The sequence below is a fragment of the Mastigoproctus giganteus genome, chromosome 4 (assembly GCF_048544385.1).
Source record: "Mastigoproctus giganteus isolate SK-2022 chromosome 4, ASM4854438v1, whole genome shotgun sequence".
NCBI classification, from domain to species: Eukaryota; Metazoa; Arthropoda; class Arachnida; order Uropygi; family Thelyphonidae; genus Mastigoproctus; species Mastigoproctus giganteus.
Genome location: NC_143578.1, coordinates 48556205 through 48579145, shown reverse-complemented (window position 1 = coordinate 48579145; position 22941 = coordinate 48556205). Strand labels below are relative to the sequence as shown.

General features: G+C 34.3%; 2 protein-coding genes across 6 annotated transcripts in view; one reads left to right on the top strand and one right to left on the bottom strand.

Annotated features, from left to right (window-relative positions):
• LOC150086701 (uncharacterized) overlaps positions 1–15278 on the top strand; it is a 247342-nt gene extending 232064 nt beyond the window's left edge. The window contains exons 39-42 of the mRNA XM_090372701.1: positions 1015–1883; positions 6805–6978; positions 12406–12629; positions 15067–15278. Of these exons, the coding sequence (XP_090228827.1) occupies positions 1015–1883; positions 6805–6978; positions 12406–12629; positions 15067–15258 (1459 nt within the window). The 3' untranslated portion in view covers positions 15259–15278. The remainder of the gene's footprint in view (positions 1–1014; positions 1884–6804; positions 6979–12405; positions 12630–15066) is intronic.
• A 5405-nt stretch (positions 15279–20683) lies between these two features.
• The window catches only part of LOC150086700 (atrial natriuretic peptide receptor 1-like), a 193772-nt gene continuing 191514 nt past the window's right edge, over positions 20684–22941 (bottom strand). For all 5 annotated transcript variants that reach the window (XM_090372702.1, XM_090372707.1, XM_090372704.1 and 2 more), the window contains one exon: positions 20684–20891. In XM_090372702.1, the coding sequence (XP_090228828.1) occupies positions 20769–20891 (123 nt within the window). In that variant the 3' untranslated portion in view covers positions 20684–20768. The remainder of the gene's footprint in view (positions 20892–22941) is intronic.

Sequence of the window (22941 nt, the reverse complement as noted above, 5' to 3'; positions counted from 1 at the left end):
CTAGCCATCAGATCATTTCTTGTATAATTTTATCTCAGTGGTTTGCTTATTCGGAAATGAAAGCACATAGTTATTGTTGATGCCAGAGCTAATAAATGCAGCTGATGCTCCTATAACCTGTTGTTAGAAATTAAAAATAGCACCATTGGCAAGAACTGAATTGGTTCTCCTTATCAACCACGTGGCAAATTTTTCTAACATTACACATCAGGTTGGGCAATTGGTAAAAATTTGGAACAGTCTGCCTCTGTTTCTTGATTGCAAGCTTATCATTTTTACCACAGTCAGCCAGTTTTTACCTGTGATTCAGCAGGATATTTTATCTTTAGAAACAAAAATGAAAAGATTTTAAATTAATTTTTATTCCTATATGCAAGATATTTCCTTAGGCTGTTGACCAAAATCGCACTTTTGGTGATAAGCACAACTGAGAAATGCAGGCTAAAAAAAACTACTTGCTGGTTTTTTTAAAATTTATATGACATATAATTGGAATGGCACTAGTTGTCAGTTGTGACAATTAGGAGCACCTATGAGAGACATACCATATTGTGGAATATGATATGTCTCTCATATCATATTCCACGGTGATATCAGCAAATTAATTAGTCATATCACAGTTTAATTGATATCACAAAATGTGTTGCTTTGGTAAGCCATGGCATGACTAGTAATTGCCATTATTTTGCTTCATTTTTATTTTTGAAACTTTAGGAAAGGGCTGTAGCAGTTTAGTAATGAGAATTTTTGCCTTATTCCTTAGACCTTGTTATAACCAAGTTTGAGTGTAATAAAAAATGTAAATATTTTAGTTTGGATAAATATTGCCAAAACTGAGACGGTTACACTACCTGACATCTACAGTTTCTTTATATAGTTTTTTTCACATAATCAGTGTCAGCATGATATTCAGTCATTTAGTTGTTTGATATTTAGGAGTGATATATTATGTAAAAAACTGATCACAAAGGCATATGTAATATATATATATTTTTTTCTTTTATCCTCTCATAGGTACAGTGACTCTTTCAAGTTCTGCTGTATTGCAAATACACAAATCCCATTTGAAAACTGCTTGCCACCTCCTGATGAGATTTCTTCGTGTGAAGACTTGATGAGTAGTCCTCTTCAGAGATCATTTCTTTGGGTACTCGGTGTTGTTGCACTTTTAGGAAATCTTTTTGTTATTGTATGGCGATCCAAAACTCAAGAATCTAATCAAATTAGTTCCACACTTATCTTATCATTAGGATGTGCAGATTTTCTGATGGGCATATATTTAATCATTATCGCCAGTGTAGATGTCCATTATCGTAGCCGCTATATTGAAAACTCAGATCACTGGAGAAGAAGCACTCTCTGTAAATTTTGTGGCTTTTTATCAACAGTTTCAAGTGAAGCATCAGTATTTACTTTGGTACTGATTACTATAGATAGGCTGATATGTTTGTCATTTCCTCTCTCTATTCAAAGATTCAGTAAGCGTCTGACTTACAAACTGATTCTTTTAACTTGGGTTTTAGCTGCTCTATTAGCTGCATTTCCATTAATTATTCAGCCTTATTTCCAAGGAAGATTTTATGCTCGTTCTGGTGTGTGTTTGGCTTTGCACATAACTAGCCAAAAACCTGCAGGATGGGAATATTCTGTTGCTGTATTTTTTTGCATTAATCTTTTCTCTTTCCTTTGCATTATAGCTGCATATGGATACATGTATCTAACTATCAAGAAATCCTATCATAATATGAATCGCCTTTTGGCTCGGCAATCAAGGGAAAACAAAATTGGAAGGCAAATGGCATTGATTGTTTTCACAAACTCTCTCTGTTGGTTTCCAATTATAGTTATGGGGCTGATGGCAATGTCAGGAGTAAAAATGACAGGTAAGAATACATTATTACAAATACACTAAATAGAATACAATGGTATTTTCATCTTTATTGCTTTTTTTTTCTTTTTTGATTGTAAATGATTATAATGTCATAAAAATATATTTTATACATAATTGACTACAGTCATTTTTTATTTGATTGAATACAACACATGGAACGTTGTGTTCAGTCAAGCTATGCCTCCCACGGAACTTGTCAATCAATTCAGCCCTGGAGAGATTGTGCAAGACTCATGGGGTGGAATTTTTCTCAGCATGGTCTGTGCTTGTTAACAAAAGAGATTGTTTCACAGGGATGGGATACACTTAAATAGAAAGGGTGCAAGAATATTTGCTGATGCTATGGAAGCAGTGTTAGATGGGTCAGAAAAATGCTAGCTTGGGGAGATTCACAGACAAATAGATTAACAGTAGCCACAGGCAGAGGCAAAAGTGATTCTTGCACTGCTTCTATTGAAATGAGCAGCAGCCTGGAAAGCGAGGTGTTCGGAATTTCAAGGACTGCTGGGAGTCATCATGGAACAAATAAATACATGGGCTGTTTTGCGGTAACTAAGAGTAAGAATAAGTGCATGTATACTTGCATGTACACCAGTGCTAGGAGTATAGTAAATAAATTATATGAATCTGAGGTTCTGATCAAGACATCAAAGGCAGATATTGTTGGGATATCAGAGACGTGGTGCCATACAGATATTTGGAATCTGGGGAGTACAATGTGTACAGAAAGGGAGGAGGCTTCATGCTGTTAGTTAAGAAACATAAAATCTAAGGAAGTGCATCCAGTTGACATGGGTGGACATTGCAGTGTTGAGTCAGTTTGGTGTGACATACGCACTGGGAAAGTAAAGTGGATAGTAGGGGTTTGTTATAGGCATAATGACTCGATGAGTACAATGAACAACTGTACAGAGAAATAGAGTGGGCCAGTAAATCAGATTGTCTTATAGTGCGGGATTTTAACTTCCCAGATATAGACTGTAACTTGTGGGTTTGTCACTCGAACACTAGCAAGACTTTTGTGGATATATTGGATGATTGTTTTCTACAACAGCATGTTCGAGAGACAACAAGAGGGAGTAATACTCTTGATCTGATTATCAGCAGTGATTATTCATGCATTAAGAATCTGTTTTCAGATTCTTATTCATGTGATTATTCATGCATTAAGAATAACAATAACTGAGAGCAAAGTGGAGGAGAAATTGTTGAAGTTAAACATAAGAAAGGCACCTGGGATCTATTCGGTTATATTAAAGGAGGTAGCAAAGGAAGTAAGAAGGCCCTTAGCCATGATTATGAGGGCATCCTTGTACTCAGGGGAGGTCCCCATAGACTGGAGATATGCAAATGTGTCCCCAGTTCACAAAGGGGGATCGAAGGGTGACATGAGTAATTACAGACCAGTTAGTTTAACTTCTGTTCTGGGTAAAATAATGGAGCCGCTGGTTAAAGATGCATTGCAGGATCATCTAGACAAGACTGCAGCAATAATTCAGACACAGCATGGGTTTGTTAATGGGAAGTCTTGTCTGACCAATTTGATTGGATACTATGATGTGGTCACAAAGGAACTGAATGCAAAAAATAATTTTGATATCATATACTTGGATTTTAGAAAAGCTTTTGATACTATTACACATGGAAGACTACTTTACAAGTTGGAGCAGTATGGCATTAAGGACAAGTTGCTGCTATGGATAAAGGGATGGTTGAGTGGGAGAAGACAAAGAGTGATTATTAATGGATGCTGCTCCTTGTGGAATAATGTTATTAGTGGTGTCCCCCAGGGATCCGTGTTGGGCCCATTGTTGTTTTCTGTATTTATCAATGATATTGATGAAGGTATATTAAGCCTGATGTCCAAGTTTGCAGATGATACAAAGGTTTGCAGGGTTGTTAATGACAGTAAGGACGGTACGCTACTGCAACAGGATCTAGAAAAGTTGAGCAGATGGGCTGAGAGGTGACAAATGAAGTTTAATATTGATGAATGCAAAGTACTGCATATGGGGTAGCAGTAACCCCAGAGTAACATAATGTGGAGAATGAAAAGGACCTGGGGGTAATTGTGCAGTTAGATATAAAGTTTTCTGAGCAGTGTAGACAGGCTGCAAGAGCTCATGGGGGTCTTGTCAATGATATATAGGAATTTAGCTATCAGGGATAAGGAGGTGATCATCTCCTTGTATAAGACAATGGCCACACCACACCTTGAGTACTGCATACAGGTCTGGAGGTCTAATTTTAGGAAAGATGTAGAGCTGCTGAAATGAGTACAGAGAAGAGCAACAAGATTAGTGATCGAAACAAAGGGTTGCTATTATCAAGAAAGGCTTAAGGTCTGCAAATTGCAGCATCTGGAGACTAGGTACCCATGAGGTGATCTGATTGAGGTGTATAAGGTTTTGAATGGTTTGTGCAAGCTCAATGCTTATGGGATTCTTCCTCTTACCCAGATTCTGTTCTTAAGGGGACATTAAATCAAATTGAAGAAAGACAGTTGTAGAAAAGATGTGCACAAATTTGCCTTTAGCCAGTTGGTGGTTGATCGTTTGAACAAACTTCCATATGTTGTTGTGGAAGTTGACAGCGTAAATAAATTCAAGGCTGAACTAGACAAACATTTGGAGTGAATGGATGGGTGTAACGGAAAGTTATTTTTTTTAATATCAGCTATATCTTATATAGCTGATAAGATCAGCTATATAGAAAGCAAGTTTATATAGCTGATGATATATAAACTAGTTTTCTTGCATCATATATATCTACTAATGCTAATGCTAATTAGCATTCTATAGGAGACACAGTTTGACTGAAGTTGAACTGAAGTGTTCCACTTCTGAAATCAAATAATAGCATCTTTTTCCAATTTGCAGAAAAAATTAAGTTAATGTAAAAAGCTAATTATGTAATAAAACAGTTTTATAAAAATAAAATAAATCTGCAGCCATTGTCAGTTCACTGCAAGATGGAGGCTTCAACAAGTCATGTTGAGGGAATTAACATAATCTGCCATGCTTGTAGTAGTAGTAGTAGTAGTAGTAATGGCATGTGATGCAAGAAAGCAAGTGTATGAGCTTATGCAGCATCAGCCAAAAAAAAAAAAAAAATCACACCATTCCCTCCAAATGCCTGTCCAGTTCCTCCTTAAATTTATTCAACCTATCAACTTCCACAATGACAGATGGAAGTTTGTTCCAGCAATTAACCACCTGCTGGCTAAAGGCAAATTTCCGCACATCTATTCTACATCTGTCCTTTCTTAATTTGAATTTATGCCCCCTTAGGTTCGTAATCTGAACAAGTGAAAGGATCCCATCAGAATTCAGCGTGCTCAACCCATTCAAGGCCTTATACACCTCAATCAGATCACCGCACAGATGCCTAGTCTCCAGCCACTGCAATTTGCAGAACTTAAGCCTCTCTTGGTAAGAGGATCCCTTCAGAGAATGCTTCCCATTTTGAATTTGCCATTGTAGTCTTCTTTACAAAAGCAAAAACCCTTCCCTTTACCCCTGATGGTGGTTACCTCTTTGAGTAAATCCCACTTTAGCACACTGTGATCACTGCCACCTAGTAGTTCCTTTATCTGCTGATTCTCAGTGCATGAAGAATCACTACTAATAATCAAATCAAGAGTATTACTCCCTCTAGTTTCCTCCCAAACATGCTGATGTAGAAAACAATCATCCAGTAAATCCACAAAAGCCTTGCTAGTGTGTGAGTGACCAACCCACAAATTTCAGTCAATATCTGGGAAATTAAGATCCCCCATTATAAGACTCTCTGATTTCCTGGCCCACTCTATTTCCCTGTACGGTTCCTTATTATACTCATCAGAGTCATTAGGCCTATAGCACACTCCTGCTCTCAATTTTGATCTCCCAATGTTTATGTCACACCAAACTGACTCGACACTGCACTGTCCAGCGATGTCGACTGGCTTTACTTCCTTGGATTTTATGTTTTTCTTCACTAATAGTATAACCCCTCCTCACTTCCTATCTTGTCTATCTTTCCTGTACACATTGTACTCCCCAAATTCCAGCTCTGCATTCCTTATATCTGTGTGACACCACGTCTCTGATATCCCAACAATATCTGCCTTTGATGTTTTGAGCAATACCTCAAATTCATCAAATTTATTTACTAAACTCCTAGCATTGGTGTACATGCAAGTATACATGCACCTGTTCCTATTCTTAGCTACCCTAAAACAACCCATGTGTTTACTTGTACTGCAATGACTCCCAGCAGTCTCTGAAATACCCTGCATCTTGTTTTCCAGGCTGCTGCTTATTCCAATAGAAGCAGTGCAAGAATCACTTTCACCTCTGCCAGTGGCTACTGTTAATCTATTAGTCCTTGTATCCCCCCCCCAAGCTAGCAGTTTTCTGACCCATCTAACACTGCCTCGATAGCATCAGCAAATATTCTTGCACCCTTTCTATTTAAGTGTATCCCATACATGGACGGAATATTACATTATGAGCTATGTGCAGTGAAGGGAAAACAACTACTCCTATACATTATTAATCAGTTAGTTACAAAATAATTATTTACTTTTCACTTCTGTCAATAAGAGAAAAAGAAAGTGCAATGAATTTAAGAAATAAAAATTGAATGTGCTTAAAATGTAATGCACTGCATACATTAACTGACTTGTTTAATTCATAACATCACATCGAAGTTATGCTTCCAGCATGTCATGAAATCTCTCACAGTTTTAAAAGAGTGCCCTTTCTTCTACAGATTATACATTTTATATGCATATACCCATTATTTATGTGTATAATTTTTACTAGTTTTGTTATTAAACTTGTGAAATAATTTCTTAATTTCATAATAATCTTACCATAATGCATTTTTCTTATTATCATTTTTTGAGTGACTCTTTATGATTTTTTCAGGTGAAGCATATGCTTGGACTGCTGTGTTTGTACTACCACTGAACTCTGCTACTAATCCCCTGGTGTATACTATCTCCTCTTTACATTTTCATACATCACTCTTGTCACTTTTTGGCTTCATATCAAAAGATGGACATAGCTTATCAGTTACAAAGTCAAGTTATTCATCATCACGTAAGTTGAAATGTTCCAAGTTTTATTTTATTGATGCTAGGCACTGCAACATGCAGGTGGCATTTGCCCTTGACTTGGTTTTATCAAACCTACATGTTCTCTAAATATAATTACATCTCACTTGTAATCTACCAAAGAATCTAAAAAGCTGTGAGCTGTCTTCCCATAAAACACAGAAATTAAAATTATAATAAATAAATAATGAGCTCATTTTCCATTCTAATTTCAGTTTAATTTAAATTCTTCATGAATACGGCATATGAGACCTAACCCACTGTATGAGACTCATACAGTGCATTAGGTTCCAGATCCCCGCCAAAAAGGGGAACATAGCCTTTTTATCAATTGCAAATGCATATAAAAGCCTAATAACATGTTTACACTCTCATATGCTGTAAACAGACTGAATCACCGACAATAAAATGGCACCTGACACCCTTTTCTGACTCGGCTGCTGAGCGCATTATGCCATAAAAGCAGAACAAGCGCCAAACATAATGAACATGGATATAATTGAAAACCGCCCATATTAGCAGAATGCCAAAAAATGGATCCCTACTGTACAGGAAAAATTTAAATGTAGAAACATTTAGAAGGCTCTTGCCATTTCCATTTCATCTGTACCAAAATAGCTGCTTAAGATCAAGCTTTGTCAGAGACTTCGGAAATTCCTAAAGGTCTTTTCTGTTGGAGTTGCAGTTAACTGATCTCAGACAAAGGGAGTAAAAGCATCCCACTGTGAACACACACTTTGCTCTGAAAGGTAAAAGTTTCAGAGTAAATTTCAACTTTAGGAAAACCAGAAGGAAAAGCAACATTTATTTTCCTACAGTAACAAATCATGACAATGAATATAACAAATTGAATCTGTGAATAAAAAATCCTTAATTTTCAAGCACAAAAAGCAAGTTTTTAAAAAAGTGCAGTAGAGCACAGATTTAACTTATTCAACTGTAGAAGGACATGAATCTGAAGGCAAAGATGTTTTACCATTCAGTGCTTATAAGGAAATATTTTTTTGCCAACCTGAAATAAGTACCTGAAACTCACTACTTTCACTGAAAATAACCATATTCAAGAACATTTTAACCTTCAAGTAATTTTTGTCAAGAATGAAGTTTATTTAATCTAAAATTTAGGATGAGAACAAAAAATTCACATGTTAAAACTACTTTGCATACTGCTGACTATCTTGTGCTTTCTGCCAAGTTCCAAATGTCTCACTGACCTTAAGTTTAATATAATTTTGTTCAGATGTGCATTAAAAATTTTAACATAACTTATACTACTAAATACTTTGTGATAAAATTGCTAATTGGCACATGTCCTAGAGGAAGTTGTACACGTCTGGTTTATGTATGAGATTTTAATTCAATAATATTGGGTTAAAATTGCCTGTGAAAAAAAATAAACAATATAGAAAAATACAGTCGAACTTGGTTATAATGACCATCATGGGACCAACAAAATTTCCTAATTATAACCGTTACTCGCTATATCAGTGATAGTGGAGATGAGGGGAACCACTGGGGCCATTAAACAATGAGCACTTTATATCAGTGATGAGTTAAATCTACCTCCTATTTTTTTAAATTCTCAATAGCTTGATAAAAAGATAGATTCAAAAAAACAAAAGAAATATTAGAGAGTAAAAATAATATAAGTACATACCTACATATTATTTGTATTAATATGCTTGTATAAACTACAATACACTTAATACTAAACACAATTTATTTCTCTGTAATTAAAAAAAAAATTCTTTAATAATAAACACGATTTCAATTAGCCTTTATTTATGAATCTTAAAATTGATGTTCATTTTAAAGATTTCACTTTGATATTTCTTAAGTTTCCCCTTAAAACACTCAACGTGTTAAAAGTCTCATTTCCTTCAAAAAAAATTTACTAATGTGTCTATTGCACCTTGAGCTTGTGAGATTGTCGGCACTGATTTTGATTCACTTTCAATTGTCATCATATCATCATCACAATCATCATCTTTACCATTTTCATTATCATCTTTGTTGAGCACAGCATCTACAATGTAGGATGACCACTAGTTAATAAGTTGTCATCGACTCGTACAAATTCATCGATGTTATCTGTATTAAAACCTACAATGTTATTACGTAGCAACCATTCGGATAATGGTAAGTTGTGTTCTTCATTAACTACAATTGAAATTTCATTTGAATTTAATTTCGATTTCTTGAAGCAATTCGATATGGGTGTCGAAGTAATGTTGTTCCATGCATCATTCAATAAATTTATAGCATCCAATATCGATAGACTCGGTAAGTTTCTGTTCTCTTTGACTGATCAGACGTAGAACTAGAAATCTTTTATAAAATCCTTTCAAACACTTGATTACACCTATGTCCATTGGTTGTAAAATTGATGTCATATTGGGAGGCAGAAACACTAGCTTAATGTTGGACAAATTTTGAATCTAGGGATGTGCAGGACAGTTATCAACTAATAAAATATTTTTCTTCTTTTTGAATAGCTCCTTATTCCAATCATTTACGTATTCCTGAAAATTATCCAAAGTCATCCAAGCTTTCTTGTTTGCAGTGCAATCCACAGAAGTTTCCTTGCATTTTTGAAACACTGAGGTTTTAACGATTTTCCGATAATAAAGAGTTCTTTTTTTTTTATTAGTTCCTGTCATATTTTTGCATACGAGCACCGTCAAGTGAGCCTTTGATTTTTTTCCACCAACACATTTGAATTTAAAACTATTTTCAGGTGTCAAATTATAAAAAGGTCCTGTTTCGTCAGCATTGTAGTAGTAGTAGTAGTAGTAGTAATAGAGGTATATGATGCTTTTTTTTTTTATTAGTTCCTGTCATATTTTTGCATACGAGCACCGTCAAGTGAGCCTTTGATTTTTTTCCACCAACACATTTGAATTTAAAACTATTTTCAGGTGTCAAATTATAAAAAGGTCCTGTTTCGTCAGCATTGTAGTAGTAGTAGTAGTAGTAGTAATAGAGGTATATGATGCAAGAAAGCAAGCATATGAGCTTATGTAGCATTAGCCAAAAAAAAAATTTCACACATCCATTTCCTCTAAAAGTCTCTCCAGTTCCTCCTTGAATTTATTTAAGCTATCAACTTTCACGACATATGGAAGTTTGTTCCAGCAATTAACCACCCACTATGGTTAATTCTTTTTTTTTTTATCAGTTCCTATTGCCTGATTTTTTATCAGGCAAATTTCCGCACTTCTATTCTACAACTGTCTTTCCTCAATTTGAATTTATGCCACCTCAGGTTCATAATCTGAGCAAGCGGAAGAATCCTATCAGAATTCAGCATGCACAACCCATTCAAGGCCTTATACACCTCAATCAGATCACCTCGTTGGTGACTAGTCTCCGGCCACTGCAATTTGCAGACAATCAGATTTTTCGTGGTAAGAGGGTCCTCTTTGTTCCCCTCACCAATCTTGTTGCCCTTCTCTGTACATGCTCAAGCAACTCTACATCCTTCCTAAAATGAGGCCTCCAGACCTGTATGCAGTACTGAAGGCCTGGCCATTGCCTTATACAAAGGTATAATCACCTCCTTTTCCCTGCTAGCAAAATTCCTGTACATCATTGACAATACCCCATGACCTGCTCTGGCAGCCTGTCTGTATTACTCAAAAAACTTCATATCTGACTGCACAATCATTCCCAAGTCTTTTTCATTTTCTACCACCCTAAATGTAGCACCACACAGTTGGTACATTCCTCCGGGGTTACTTTTACCCATATGCAGTACCTTGCATTTGTCAATGTTAAACTTCAGTTGCCACTTCTCAGCCCATCTCCCCAAATTTTCTAGATCCTGTTGCAGTAGGACGCCTGTTGTGTGTAGGCGCCTCCGTAGCCAGGTGGGAAGGAGCAGCAGTGCATAGCACACGCTTCTTGATTAGACCATCACCACCAAATATGGAGGATGTGGAAAGGTCAGGGAATGACCACCACATATTCCCAGACCAATATGGCCTTAGTTGCCAATGCTCCTAAAACCAAAAATAACAATAACAACTGTTGTAAATGTCTTCGTCATTGAAATCTTTCCTTATTTCTGCCCAAACATGGTCAATCCATTCATTTGCCATTATTGAATCTGCAGATCGAGATGCTCCACTAATTTTTGCATAAACGATGTTATGTCGGTTTTTAAATCGATCCAGCCAACCGTTGTTACACACAAAATTGTTGTGCCCAAATTGTTTAGCAAATTTTTCTACTTGAACCTTCAAGATCGGACCGTCTATTGAAAATCCAGCACTTCTTTGTGTGGTGAACCATTGAAGCAATGCTTCATTTGTGACCTCGCACTTTCTAATTTTTTTTTTTTTTTTTCGGTTATGTTCTTTTGATATGCAAACATTTGATATGAAAAAATTTGATATGCAAAAATCTTTATTCTTTCACAATGTCAATACTTTTGAAGAGGACAAAGAAAACTTTTTACACACTTGAACATTTATTGCTACATGTTGTAACTCATGAATAATTTCGACTTTTTCGCTAATTGAGAGACACTGTTTTGTTCGTAGACATGTTTCCAAAGGAAGGGTTCATTTCTAACCGATTTTCCTTTAAAATGATAAAGTGATCTGCATACAAAGTTCTTAGAAGCCCTGAAATAAATTTGTTTCAGTGAATACAAGGTAATCTGTAAATAGGGTAATGCAACAAGCGGAATGCCAATGCACTATTGTATAGCCTCGTCCCCGGAAGGACAAGGTCGTAAACTGGCCGCTAATCCAATGCAGGTGGTCATAAAACTAAGTCGCCCTTTTCATTTTCGTCTATTCCAAGAATTGGGTTTTTTTTGACTATGGGAGCAATGAAGAATGTTTGCATATTTACCAATATTTGTTCAGTATATCCATGTAGTACACTCGTTATAACAGTGAGCGGTTGTATTGTAATATGCATAAATTAATAAATTATGGCTTTTTGCTCATTACAGCCGTGATCTCGTTGTAACCAAGTTCAACTGTAGTTAATATCACCAGGAGTTTTAGGTAAAATAGTTATTATAGATATAATAATTAACAATAAAATAGTTAATTTTAAGTGATATTAGCACATGCAATTACATGATTTTGAAAGAGAGAGAGCCTGTATCAACTATTACTCTGTGGTTCAGCAGAGATTTGAATGTATTGCATTTAACAAATTTTCAGATATGAGTGAAGGTTATCACCATGACTAGTTAAAGACACTTATGTATGATCATAAATGATCATACATAAGTGATGAAAAATACATATTTTATTTAATTTTGCCTTTATTTATGAATACCACATTATACAGACAAATAAAAATAAAACAATTTAATTAACTTAATTGTATTTTAAAATGTAAGTTCACAGCCACTTGGGAGAATGAAATAAAATTATTAATTTTATTTTATCAGATGTATCAAATGGAAACAGACTGAGAGATCCATTGAACAGTCGCCCTTTTAGACCTCCACATGGATATATATCCTTGCTTCAGTTCCTTCGGACAGTACAGCCTCTTACTCCAAAGCACTTGATTCGAATTGCTGTTGCTATCTGTGAGATGCTTAAAGAACTTCACGCTGCAAGTTATGCTTTAGGTGGAATTAACGTCGATGCAGTATTTGTTTCTGTTGTGGTAAGTTCACATATTACTAATAAACAGTTTTCTGTTAATTATTTGTGTAGCAGATTTAATTTATAGTTAATTATTTGTGTAGCAGATTTAATTTATAGTTAATGAATAGTGTAACACACATATATATGTACAAGATGAAAGCCAAAAGTTTACACAATAAAATTAATTTAGACTTACTTTAGTTACATGTTGTTTCTCCCACTATTTGAAGCATCTCTGGAATTCATGTTTTGTGATGCTGTAAAACACTTTTTGCAATTCTGCATACTTATGTATGATCATAAATTAATCTTTGCTGTATCTTCAAACCTTCATCCCGTTATTTGGATTTTCATTTTGGGGAGCAGGAAGCAGTCACAGTGTGCCAGTTTGGGAAAGTATGGAGGATGTGGAGCCATCACCATCTCGTTCGTGGTTATAAACTGCTGAAATTACAAAAGGTCATATGGACTGGTGCACTGTCATGATGCAGTAGCTAATCCTGAGTGCACCATTTGTCTGCATGTTTTCTCCTGACATCATCCCTCAAAATGCCTTAGGGTCCCATGAACAATTCCCTCATTGTCAAAAAAAAAAAAATAATCAGCAAATTCTCTTGATGTTTGATCTAACCTGCCTTGCCTTTTTTGGACATGGAGATGATGGACATTTTCACTGGGAAGACTGCTTTGTTTTTAGGTTTAACTATAAACCCAGCTTTCATCCCCTGTTGACCTCAGAAAGGAATTTTCTGGCCTGTGCTTACGAGTGTCTGCACACAGAAAGCTAATTTTGTTTGTCACTTAGCAAATGGAGCAAAAATTTTACAGCAGTCTTCTCATGTTTAAATTTCAGTTCAAATGTGTAGCATGTACCTTACAATAGGCCTAGAATGTCACAAATATTGTTAATTGTATAATATCTATCCTCATGGATGACTTTATGCATGTTTTTAACATTTTCATCTGACTTTATGATGGATGACTTGAGCACTCAAAAGTTTGTGTTATACCCACAAACAAAAGGTCCAGCATCATGAAAAATGCTCATTTAAACGTTTTTTAAGTCTCCAAAGCTGTTTTTCAAAATTAATGACAAAATTTGATGCATATTTGCTGTTCCTTAATGTTCACCATCTTACTCAGCTACAAATATTATTATTATTATTAGCCATATGGTACAAGGAAGCCGAAGCTTATGCTGCACCAGCAAAAAAAAAAAAAAAAATTTATGAATTCCACGAGAGAGAGAGAGAGAGAAATAGAAGGGAATCACCAAGAAAAAGAAGAATAATGATATCCAGCTCAGGACCCTGGGTGTGCCAAGCCCATACTCACCAGATGTGAGCCCCTAAACGCACTTAAACACCAATTGCATAAAACCACAATGTCGTACTGACGCAAAACTCACTACACTAACTACAATGAATTAATTCAGCATTATCTAATAGCACGCTGCTATATGACATGGTTAACACTCCATATGGCCAATCTAGAAACCTTTGGCTTGCACCTCATATAAATATATATATAATTTTTTAAAGTTTAAGGATTAGAATGTGACGTTTACAAAAGTTTCCCAAAGTGAATGATATAATTGCATTAGTGGTAACATTGCTTCACTGCTCAGTTGTATTGTTGCATAATCTTTCTACAGTAATTGAAGATCTAAGCATGTTACTACTAGAGGAGCCTATCATATAAGGTTTCAAAAATCCGGCAATGGCTAAATCTTAATGTTGCTGGATTTATGAGGTTCTAATTATTAATCTATTATATAATAATAAAACTGTTCTTGAATATATATTTGTCAGTGACCTTACCCTAAAGATTTGCATCTACAGAGACACCATATATCATTCAGGTCTTCAAGAGGAATACAGTTCATATTAAACATAATCAAATTAATTTTTAATTATGAAATTATGTAATTGCTTTTGTTACCAAGTTGCACAGTTTGGTTGCTTTAGAAATGTTGCATGGCAGTAGATCTCAATAACAGTATTATAGGAATTTCAGCAAGGGGACAGCATAGTGTAGCATGGTGGGTGAATGAGTTTTGGGCCTTGCCGTTGTTTTTTGGTATACATAATTAAATTCAGCTGTGTGGATATTGAGTATTTCCCCCAATCTTATGATTCTTTTGACCAAAAAAAATGAAGTGATATAAATGAGAAAAAAATTTATCACCAGGAATAGAGTTTGTGAGTTAAATACATTAATTGTTCCAATATTGCTTACAATCTAATAAGAGGTAACCTCTCTGGATTGCCAGGATTCTGTACAAGGATGAAAACTCCTCCCCCCTTCCATCCCGAATCTACTCTTAAGTCTGTGATCTATGCAAGGAAGAGGATACTGACCCCCCAGCAGGTGCAATTTTAATTACTACTGTAAAACTATTTCATTCCAATTTTCAAAAGTAGTTCAGCTTTTTTTTTGTTTTGTTTTGTTTCTAGGATGGTGTTGAAAAACTTCATGTTTATGTACCGGACTTCAATGCATATAGAATCTGCTCCGCTCCAGTTAGTGACATTCCAGATGATACTGCTGTTGATATGGAGGAGTTTGGCCTCCTAGTGAAGAAAATGCTGCGCATTTATCATGTTAGGTCTCGATCCAGTGATCCAATGCAAGGCACTGCATGCTGATTTTACCAAGTAAAAGCAAAAGAGACTAAAAATGAGACTGTGGTAAATCTTTGCTCAAAGACAACTGAAATTTGTGTGATTACTTACAACTAATGTGTAATTTCTTTACATAAACCTTCTAGTGCAAAATTAAGTTCAGTTATTAAATTAATACCTTACCTTAATATACATAGTTACATCATATAATGATGCCAAGAATATGAACGGTGCAGTAAGGCATTATTTCTTCAAGGAAGTGTATCTGTCTTAGTTATACAGTCGATTCCGGTTATTTGGAACACATCGGGACTAGTGCATTTTGGCCCGATTAAGCGGCTGCCCCAATTATCCGAAGTTTCACGTAAATAGTTAAAAATACAATGTCCTCCCCCTTTACAATTGGTTCACTGTACAGTACAATCAAATCACGTTACGACGGACTCACCATAGTAAAGTACCGTTCACTATACGATGTGTAATAAGCGCCGGTCATTGTGATCACGTTTGCGAATTGAATTTTAATTCTATTAAACAGCGATTCTAATTAGGGAAAACAGGAGGAATATTATCCACAGGCTATAAAAGTAAAGATATATTAAGCACAAATTTACCCTTTATTACCTTACCAATTAAAAAATTAAATGATACGTGAAATTCGGAAGAATATACGTGATAATCGGAATAATTAATACGTACTGTAATATGTACAAGTTGACATTTCTGTTCACTGACATTTGTGGTCGGGGGGGGTGGGTTAAAATTTAAAACAGTAAAAAGATAAGCAATCAATAACAAAAAACACGGCACACACAAATTGCAAGTAACACGGTACGCGCAAGTGAGAACGGAGTAACAAATTACGAAGCTTTAAAAATAGGAATGAAGAGAAGTTCTGAAAATTAATTTTTTATATGATTGAAGATTCCATAGAAGTGTAAACACATTTCACCATAATAACCCAAAGAATTCCAGCTGTCGGTATTATAGCAAATTCAGTAAGATCGAGTTTACTATCCGTTTATGATAGATTGCACTAACAGAAAAGCCCAATAAACAGGTGACTGCTAATTGTTTTTATTGTTTTATGGTTGTGACCTCCAGAAATCCGACCGAACTACGTGGTACGGTCGGAGACAATCGTAGGGTAATCTCCAGTGCTGCGGTCTCCTGCCCCGATTAAACGCCATTTTGTCCCAATTAAGCGAAGTAAACCCTGGCTATTTTCTCGATTGGGTTCTGTTTTTTAAGATTTGGCCCAAATAAACGGCTGCCCCGATTATCCGGTGGCCCAAATAACCGGAATTCACTGTACCTCCAAAGTCAATACTGACAAGAGGACCTCCAGTTACCCATCAGAACTTTTCGTAAAACTTAGTGTATTAACTTTTGTAAAGGTTAGTGTATTAACTGTATCCCAGTGAAGCCTCTGATGCTAAGTAATGTTTCATATGTCCAGAATTAAACCTTACCTAATGTAATATATACAGTAGAATTTCAGAATAACAGCACCTTTGGGGGTTCAAGGTGCTGTTATTTCAATTTTTCCATTATCTAGAAAGTTTTTTTTTTAATATTTAATGCAGAAATAATGAGGCTAAATAAGAAATAGAGAGATTAAGAATGCAATTTTATTAACTGCACATAAGAAATATAAACATTCTACCATTAATACACTCCTGCTTACGACCAGTTCTATTTTCTTTATTATATCAAGTTTAGTCTGCACAGGTAGCACAGTGGTATCGTCACTGTCTTCCCCACACTGGGTGGAAAAGGCCCGTGCTCAAATCCTGTATGATGCAAGGAACTTTTATGGGCTTTATTCACCCCGTGGCTAAGTTAGCCGGTCTCAGGCATAGATAACAAGTCCCCCCCCCCCCCCCCAGAACCTTGAGTTTTTCATCCAGCAAAACAGACAAATCGACCAGAGAATGCATGCAATTTTACAGACAATATACACACGGATATATGGATTAACTTTTAACTTTCCGTGACCCTAACGTATGGATTATATCAAGTTTGTCACTAAGCTTTAATATTGTTCTTTTTTTCTTCTCTGTATGAGGTTTATTAACTAATAGGAGCCATAGTGAGGGGTTTTTAATTTAAAATAAATGTAAAAAAAGTAGTAGAATCTGTGATATCAGTACAGAATTCACTTTCAAAATGATGAACATAAACAAATACAGTAATCATGTGACTTGCCATTTTCTTTTTTCGACGCTGCAAGACATCTGTGCTGTATGTAAACAGCAAATGTGCCGTTAGCTTGAATGTTCTGTTATTTGGGGTGCCATTATTTGAACAGTCTACTGTACATAATTAGATCATATAATGGTGCCAAGAATATGCACAGTGCAGATTCAAAAACTAAATAAACACCATAGTTGGCTGTTTGAATTAGATTTTCATTACACACAATGCTTTCTTTTCAAAGTTGTCTTTATTATAAAGCTTTTTTATAGCAAAAGCTTATTTTCAAAAAAATTGAGTTAAAAAAGTTTTGAAAATAACACTTTATTGCCAGAAAAAAAAAATCACACAAAATAATAAAGTAGCAATAAACTAATATATATTATATAACAATTAAGAAATAAGTATGAAACATACTGCCTTTGTTTGGTTGGAAATTTTTGACATAAAAAAAAAAAGTTTAAAATGTAAACTGCAGCCATTATCAACCCACTGCAGGATGGAAACCTCCTCAGCAATTCATGCTGAGGGAAATGGACCATGATCTGCCAAAGTGGTCCAGTGCGGGTCAGCAGATCGACCATATTTAGCAGTCAGGGGCTTGAACCCCAGTTTATTCAAAGAGCGTGTGCTACTGCACTCCCGCTCCTGACCACTTGGCTACGGAGGCCTTCCTCAACTAATAAAAATTTTTCAGACTTCCATGGAGGTCAAAAACTGATTCTAGTTTGCTTCTCTGTTGATGAATCTAATTAACATTCAGTTGTTAAAAAAGTTGCTCTGGAAAACTTTTGAGAGAGAAATTGTATTTGTTAATCAAAGTAATTATGTCTACAGGAATCCCGTTATCGCTCTAGTCCAAAGATATCAATAATGGTTAAATGTTGTTTGTTTCACTTATTGCTTTAGAAATTAAATATCTGTAACTCATAACACTGGATTAAGATAATTATACATATTATTCTCATTCATTCATTCATTCATCTTATTCATAACATTCGTTTTTATACATACTTTGTTTTGTTTTGGTTTGCGGTACGGTAAGAATTGAGAATAAGATATATGAAACTGTAAGATTCCATTTTCATTAACCATTACAGGATTAATTTAATTTTGAAATTATTATAGTGATAGCAAGGGAATATCAAGAGAATATTTTTCAAAATAATGTTAAATGATCGACATAATCGATGTCAGCTGCAGTTCAGTTTAGCTTGCATTACTGAAGATAATTACAATAGCAACTTGATGATATTATATATAAGGCACCTCCGTAGCCAGGTGGGCAGGAGCAGCAGTGCGTAGCACACGCTTCTTGATTAGACCGGGATTCAAGCCCGTGACCACCAAATATGGAGAATGCGGAAAGGTCAGGGAATGACCACCGCATATCCCCGGAGCAATATGGCCTTAGTTGCTAATGCTCCTAAAAACCAAACAACAACATATTATATATAACAAAATAGTAAAGATGGAATTGATATTTGCAGAACAGGCTATATTTTAAAATTTAATGATGTGAAAAGAGTGAAACTTATAATCTGTTGTATTGTTTACAGTTGTATACTAATAATTTTGGTGTACTTTTAAAAATGATCATCAATTATACTTTAATTTTTTACATATACTATGTCAGTCTGATTTTCTCAAACAGTGAATCATGAACACTAGTCAATGAGATATCAACTCAGTAAACAAAATTAATTTTGTATCCAAGCAAAGAACTCATGTATTAAATGATCTGATTTTCACTAATTTATTATACAAGTATAATAAATTAGTGAATAACAGCACTTCTGTTACTTGTATGCAAGGACTACTGAAAGGATCATTCTAGTTACAGACATTTGGAAAAGTTGGACAAAACTCCTTTGGAGCTTGACAGCATGTAATTAATTAAATGGTTTTAAACATAGTAATATCTCCTCCAGAAATATAAAAGAGACTTCCCTTGGAACTCCCTTTTTAACACTTAACAAAGAGTAAAAATTTTTCTTATATTAAGTGAAAAGCATGACATCAGAAATAGTTGAAATTAAATTAATTAAAACACCTGAACACCATGTTTTTAAAGCGCAATTTGTTTATTTACTCTCTAATACTGAGAAACCCTAAATACAGAACATTCAATATACTAAACCAAAAAATGAAAGGAAAGGAGTTTCCTTTCATCAGAATGTGATTTCTGAGATCATTCCAAGTAAATAAATGTCAACATAGGTCCAATTCTAAATGGTTATGGAGCTATGCTGTTTGAATTTTTAAAACTGGCTATGCTTTCAATGGTGAAAAATAAAATAAATAACAATAAGCAGACATATACCTAATAAAATGTTTATTCATACTAGATATAATTCTAAATGGTTGTGGAGCTATGACTGTTTGAATTTTTAAAAATGGCTACGGAGCTTTCAATGTTGAAAAATACAATAATTAAAAGACAAACAATGATAAGCAGACATATACCTAGTAAAATATTAATTCATATTAGGTACATAGTTGCTTATTCTTTTTTTTTTTATCATGTTTCACCACTGAAAATGTCATAGCCATTTTTATAAAATTCAAACAGCCATAGCTCCACAACTATTCAAAATTGGACTCAAGCTGATATAGCATTTTTTTAAAAATGCTATATCAACTTAGGTCCAATATACAATCAGAATGGTCTCAGATATCACATTCTGAAGTTATCTATGTTCCTCATAAATTACCCTGTGTAGTTAACAGATGAATTCTAAACCTCCAAAAATTGTAATCTTAAATATTGAAGTGGTTCAATATATTCAAAGAACAAATCATTCCAACTTTGAGTATAACAGGCTTGCTGATGTAAAAATACCTCTGCTTTTTTTCCCTTTCTTTCTATTTATTATTATTTATAAATCATATCTGTCACTTTCTCTGACACAGTTAAATAAAAAAACATACCTCCTAGAAAATGATTTATTCTTGCCCTAGTTTATCCAGCACACCATTAATACTTTACTTGTCATTAACACTTTGCTATTTGTTCTACCAATCGAGCAAAACAAAGTATACAAATAAATATAAAGTAAGCGTAAACTTTTGTTCTTATTAGAAATTGTACTACTATTTAAATGTATAAACTTCTAGAGGTGCTTTATGTACTGGATATCCAGTCAATAAAAATAATGCAAAATATGTCCTTAGTTTAAAAAAAAATAATAAATTATTACCTTTTGTCTTGTTTTTTTACAGTCAAGTAAATTGCTACATAAAGACAAATGAATATAGTCATAAATCACATCTTTATTGTTTTATAATTTACAAAAGTTGCCAGTTCATATTTTATATCACATTTCATACTTATTCTTTTAAGTGTGCTGCACATTTTTTTTAGCATGCTTATTGTCGTAGCCATTATCAGCTCCATTGACACTCGGAATTCTATTGAAAGCATCATCAAGAAGCCAGTATGTCTTCATCTTTCCTTTTCCCTAAAAGGAAAAAAAATTAGCAAATAGTAAATAAGTAAACTAATTACAAAATTATTCAAATGTTTATACTAATGCCAACCTTTTACTTTGCAAATGACTTTTAGATCCTGTTTTGTTAACATCTTCAACTGAATCAGTCATTTAAATGAGATTCAATTTAAGATGTGGCATGATGCTTTTTTAAAAAGGATCATCCATTTCAACCATCCCTGTTGAGATATGGGAGTGCTCTATTGAAACAACTTACTCATGGAGGGTGATTTATACCATTTACAAAATTTGTGAAACTATCATTTATATGTTTATACTTTACTATGTATAAAGCCTTTTAAACTTTATTATTTTTAAGTTTATCCCCACTACCCTCCCTGTGTTTGCCTAGCTATTTAGAATTTTGTAACCTCTTTGTGCACAGTGATTACTAATGAATATACATTTAAGTTTGGAGTACATTTGATTGTGTTAACTGTACTTGTTTAAGACTGCTAGTAGTCAAAGCCTAAAAAAATGCAGGCAATTGATTACTGTACTGATATTTTTCTCTGAGACTCAAAATTAAATTTGGAGGCAAAAATAACTTATGCCCTCTTAACCCACCAACAAATGCAAAGGTCGATTAAAGATCTCAGCAGTGTTAGCTCTTTTGCATTCTTCAACCACCCTATCCACACAGCCAATTTGAGACGTTCTCTATTAATTGTTGAGCAAAGAGGGAAAATGCAGGTTCAAGATAAAACACCAATCAGCACAACTTTAAGTAAGGTGACATATTGTGTTCTAGCTGAAAGAGTAAGGAAAAATATACCTATTGCAAATAGTTTTGTGTAATTTTTTTTTATTTGAATGTCTACACAATAGTTTTTTTACTGAAAGCACATTGAAACTTTTTGATTTACTGTGAAATATGAAAAACCAAATTTTTAATTTCTCTAAATCATGAGACCTTCCCATGTCTCATGATGTCACTTTTTTTTTTTTTTTTTTTTGAAGACCTTCAGCATATTAGTTAACACAGAAACAAGATAATCTCTGCATACACCTTATGTTGCAAAAAAAAAAAAAAATACACTAATTATAACAGACTGTTTTTGAAAATCATACCAGCTTTGACCCTATTTGGGATATCATCAGTTGGCAGGTAGGCAAAATAAAGACCTGAACAACCCTGTGACGGTAGGTATCCACAATATTTGAGATGCAAGAGGGTACAGGAAAATAAAATGAGTTAATTTGATAAAAACCTGTGCTATGAGTACTTATATAAGATTATTATATATGGAAGCTAATTAAATTTTAGGACAAAAAAAGCTTGAAACTATGACACTGTTAGTATAATTTCATCATTACTACATACTTGTAGAATTGTTAAGACAAACTGAAATTTATGTACATTAAGCATTTATTATAACATCTCATATTATGAAACCCTTCAGAACAAGTTGTCTTCACCTTATACTTCAAATAAGTAACACTTCCCCATTACAGAAGCCTGCTGTTACTTATACTTATTAGTTGAGTACCACCACCCAGATGGCACCATTTCAAAGCTATTTGGCCTCTCATCAGTGGGCAGGTACATGCCCAGACGTATAAAAGCTGACAACCCAGTTGTGACTTATTTACACAACATGAAAGATGCCTTGTTATAAGGCAGAAAGGTGTACTTGTTTAGGGCAGAAAGCCTCAAAGTATGAAAAATTCAAACTATAACATTTCAAGTGCAATAACATCATTACATAGTTGGATTTTTAAGACAAACCAAAATTTGTACATCAATTGTGTAGTAATGATGCAATTGCAAAAGGCTTCCTGCACTCAGGAAGCATTCATGTTGAGGTCAGTAAAAAAAATAGTACTGGAACATTTATCTATTAACTACAAATAGTTACCTATGCTTTTTTCATTTGCAAAAATAAATAAGTTAAAAATTAAAATATTTGTTCGGTATTTATTCATAACTATTAAATAAAAAAATTCAAAAGTAAAAAACAAAGACAAAAAATTTTAAAAATCAGAAAAGCAAAAACTCCAAAATAATATAAAAAAAAAA